Source organism: Corvus brachyrhynchos, unplaced genomic scaffold (genome assembly GCF_000691975.1).
Source record: "Corvus brachyrhynchos isolate BGI_N302 unplaced genomic scaffold, ASM69197v1 scaffold219, whole genome shotgun sequence".
Taxonomy (NCBI): domain Eukaryota; kingdom Metazoa; phylum Chordata; class Aves; order Passeriformes; family Corvidae; genus Corvus; species Corvus brachyrhynchos.
The window spans coordinates 1296907-1300025 of NW_008240034.1; the positions used below are offsets into that span (position 1 = coordinate 1296907).

At 66.1% G+C, this 3119-nt stretch overlaps 1 protein-coding gene across 1 annotated transcript in view; it reads right to left on the reverse strand.

Annotated features, from left to right (window-relative positions):
* The window catches only part of ABCA7 (ATP binding cassette subfamily A member 7), a gene marked incomplete at its 5' end in the record, with an annotated part of 13938 nt that overhangs the window by 3266 nt on the left and 7553 nt on the right, over nucleotides 1–3119 (reverse strand). Inside the window, 10 exons of the mRNA XM_017743812.1 lie at nucleotides 30–269; nucleotides 337–506; nucleotides 728–802; nucleotides 885–990; nucleotides 1326–1358; nucleotides 1536–1630; nucleotides 1752–2081; nucleotides 2168–2296; nucleotides 2389–2543; nucleotides 2696–2713. Of these exons, the coding sequence (XP_017599301.1) occupies nucleotides 30–269; nucleotides 337–506; nucleotides 728–802; nucleotides 885–990; nucleotides 1326–1358; nucleotides 1536–1630; nucleotides 1752–2081; nucleotides 2168–2296; nucleotides 2389–2543; nucleotides 2696–2713 (1351 nt within the window). The remainder of the gene's footprint in view (nucleotides 1–29; nucleotides 270–336; nucleotides 507–727; nucleotides 803–884; nucleotides 991–1325; nucleotides 1359–1535; nucleotides 1631–1751; nucleotides 2082–2167; nucleotides 2297–2388; nucleotides 2544–2695; nucleotides 2714–3119) is intronic.

Sequence of the window (3119 nt, forward strand, 5' to 3'; positions counted from 1 at the left end):
CGGGAAAGGGGTCAGGGGTGGGACCAGACCCCTTGGAACTGGTCCCTGTCCCCATCCCCATCCCCATCCCCATCCCCATCCCCATCCCCACCATGTCCCAGGCGAAGTTGCCCAGCCAGTAGGTGATGGGCTTCATCCCGCTGACAAACTGAAGGTGCTTGGCCTTGCTGACCCTCTCCTCAATGAGGAAGACAACGAAGCTGGCCGGGACGAAGGACATGGCGAAGATCACGCAGATGGAGACCAGCACGTCAACAGAGGTGGCCATCCTGCCGAGGAGGGGAGAGCTCAGCAGGGGCCAGAGGGGGCTGCGGGACCCCCATCCCCAGCACTCACAGGGCGGCCTCAGAGAGCTGCTCCTTGGTGAGGTTGAGGGGATGGTTGGTGGCCGTGATGCCGAAGTGCGTGGGGTCGGTGCCGGGGGGCAGCCAGGCTCGCAGCAGCCCATTGCTGGCCACGTTGAGGAAGGAGACCATGGCATGCCAGCCCTTGTTGTTGAACCAGACCTGCAGCACGGAGAGGGCCGGGCAGCTCAGAGCCCCCACATACCCTGGCACTGCCCCTGGCTGTGCCTGCAGCACCCATTCCCACCAGGAGTCCTGCTCCCCTCCAGCCCCAGCCACTCTCAGTCCTTCTTGGGCTGCTCCACCCCCGGAGGGGACACAGCTGTCACATCCCTGCTGCCCCCCAGCTCTCACCCCTGAGGGACCCCCAGCCCTGGGCACACCTTGATATTCCTGCGGGCGTCCAAACCCTCGATGAAGCGGCTGAGGTTGGCCAGGAGCCGATCTGAAGGGCTGCCCTGGGTGCAGGAACACAGGGTGAGGAGGGCTCTCCCAGCACTGGGATGCCAGAGCTGAGCCAGGGTCTGAGTGCAGCCGTACCGGGGTGATGCTGAGCAGCACCCGGAGCTCCAGCACTGCCTGATCCACCTCTGCTGCTGACGGCAGGGCCTGGGAGCTGCCGGCGCCCAGGGAGAAGCCGCCGTACCTGCAGGAGAAACGGGGCTCCCAAACCTGCCAGAGAGACTCCCTCTGCCAGCGTGGCAGGAACTGGGCTTGAGGATCCACGTGGGTCCCCTCCACCCCACGAGATTCTACAATTCCACGATTCTACGAAACCTGCCACCCATTTGCCACCCCCACCCTTGTGCAAACTCAACTCTCCACCCACCCAGACAGCAGGAGGGGCACACAGCAGAGGGCTGAAGGCACCTGGATGATGGCTCTGCCCAGGGACCCCTCAGGCTCTCCCCAAACCCACCAGGGATCTCCTGCCTCTTCCCATCCCTGGCTGTGCCAGGGCCCAGTCCCTGCCCAGCTCACCTCTGCTCATTCACCCATTTCTTGTTCCTCAGCCTGAAAGAAATGAGGTGGGGGGAGACAGAGGAGAGAGAAACCCCCCGAGGGGACATTAGGGCAGCACCTGCCTACCCAGCCACATGTCCCCAGCAGTGTCCCCTTCCCCCAGGTGTCCCTGGGGTGTTCCCTTGGTGTCCCCACAGTGTCCCTGATGTTCCGAGTCGCAGCACTCACTCCTGCCGGATGATCTGGGGGTAGGTCTTCACCAGGTAGTCAGAGATGTTCCTGCCTGTCAGGTTCTGAAGGATGTCCCCTGTCCCCCTCTGTACCTTCAGGATGGACAGATGGGCTGGATGGACACCCAGCCCCATGGCCTCCCCGGAGCATCACCTGCCCCCACAGCCGGCAGTGACGGAGCCCTGGAGCTACCCCTGCTGAGCTGGGGGTTACCTGGGGTGGTGGGAGCCCCCCAGCCCCCTCGGGACACTCAGGGAGCATCCTGTGTGCCCCTGGCCCGCTGCACTGACACGGGGGGGACGGCTCAGCCTGTGTCCAGTTCCCACGCCACAGCGCTTCCAGCAGGGATGGGGGGGCTGAGGGGGCCGAGAAGCCATCGGGGTGGGAAGCTGGTGGGCACAGCCCCGTCCTGGGCACCCGGGAGAGAGAGAGAGAGAGACCCCCATTACCAGTCCGGTGCGAGCCAGAGGCACCGGGACCAACCACGGGGATGGTTGGGAGTGCCATGGCATCACACCAGGTGGCTCCGTGGGCAGGTGGGCACTGAGGTGAGGGCTGAGCCCCGGCTGCCTCCTCCAGCCCCGTCCTGAGTGGGGGACAAGGGACACGGTGGGCAGAGGGCTGGGGACACACCTGAAAAAGGTGAACTGCTGCCCGTACATCCAGGGCTGGAGCTGCAGCGGCGGGTACTTCCCGAAGGGCGGCACGAGGAGGCTGAAGAGCAGCGCGATGCAGACGAAGACGGCGGGGAGGACGATCTGAGGAGGTCGAGGGGTGGGGAGGGGGGGTCAGGGTGGGCTCTGCCCCCCCCTGCCCCGTGCCCTGCCCCATCCCCTCCCCGCGGCCCCACCTGCGCGAAGAAGCCGCGGGGGCTGCGCCGGGCGTGGAGCATCCTCTTGGTGAAGAGAGCGCGGAGCTGGCGGCAGGTGAGCGCCCACCCCCACCCCCTGCCGCAGGCCTGCCCCGCCGCCCCCCGCAGCAGGTCCGTCGCCCGGGGCTCCTCCACTGCCAGGGCAGAGACGGGTCTGGCAAGGGGCTCGTGCCTGGCGGGGCGTGGGGGGACAGGGTGCTGGCAGGGGTATCCCTCCCCACCCCAGCAGGGACAGGATGCTGCATGCAGGAGCCCCCAGCCCCCCCAGACAGCTCCCAGCTCCTACCTCGCCGGGCTCCTTTGGCTCAATGTAAAGGAGAGGAGAGAGGGATTACAGCTGGGCGGGGGTCAGCACCCACCCAGGGCAGAGCTGGTGCCCCAAACCATCACAGCCCACCAGACTCCCGTGGCTGCTGCCCCCATGCCAGTTCTCCATCCAGGATAAGGGGGCTGGGATTTCATGTCCCATCCCAACCCCTGCACAGAGCTGGACTCCCCCAAACCCACCCTCATCCTGGCTCTTTGCTCTGGGGACACCCCAAAACTGGCAGGTAGAAATGCTGCACGAGGGTCCCTGAGTATCCCCCTGCTTGAAGGGACAGGTGTCTGAAGGGATGCCTGCTTGGATGGACACCTGCCCAGATGGACATGTGCCCCCAGGGGCTGGAGGTGGGGAGCACTCAGTGGCAGGGCGGGGGGGCCACCCCCCC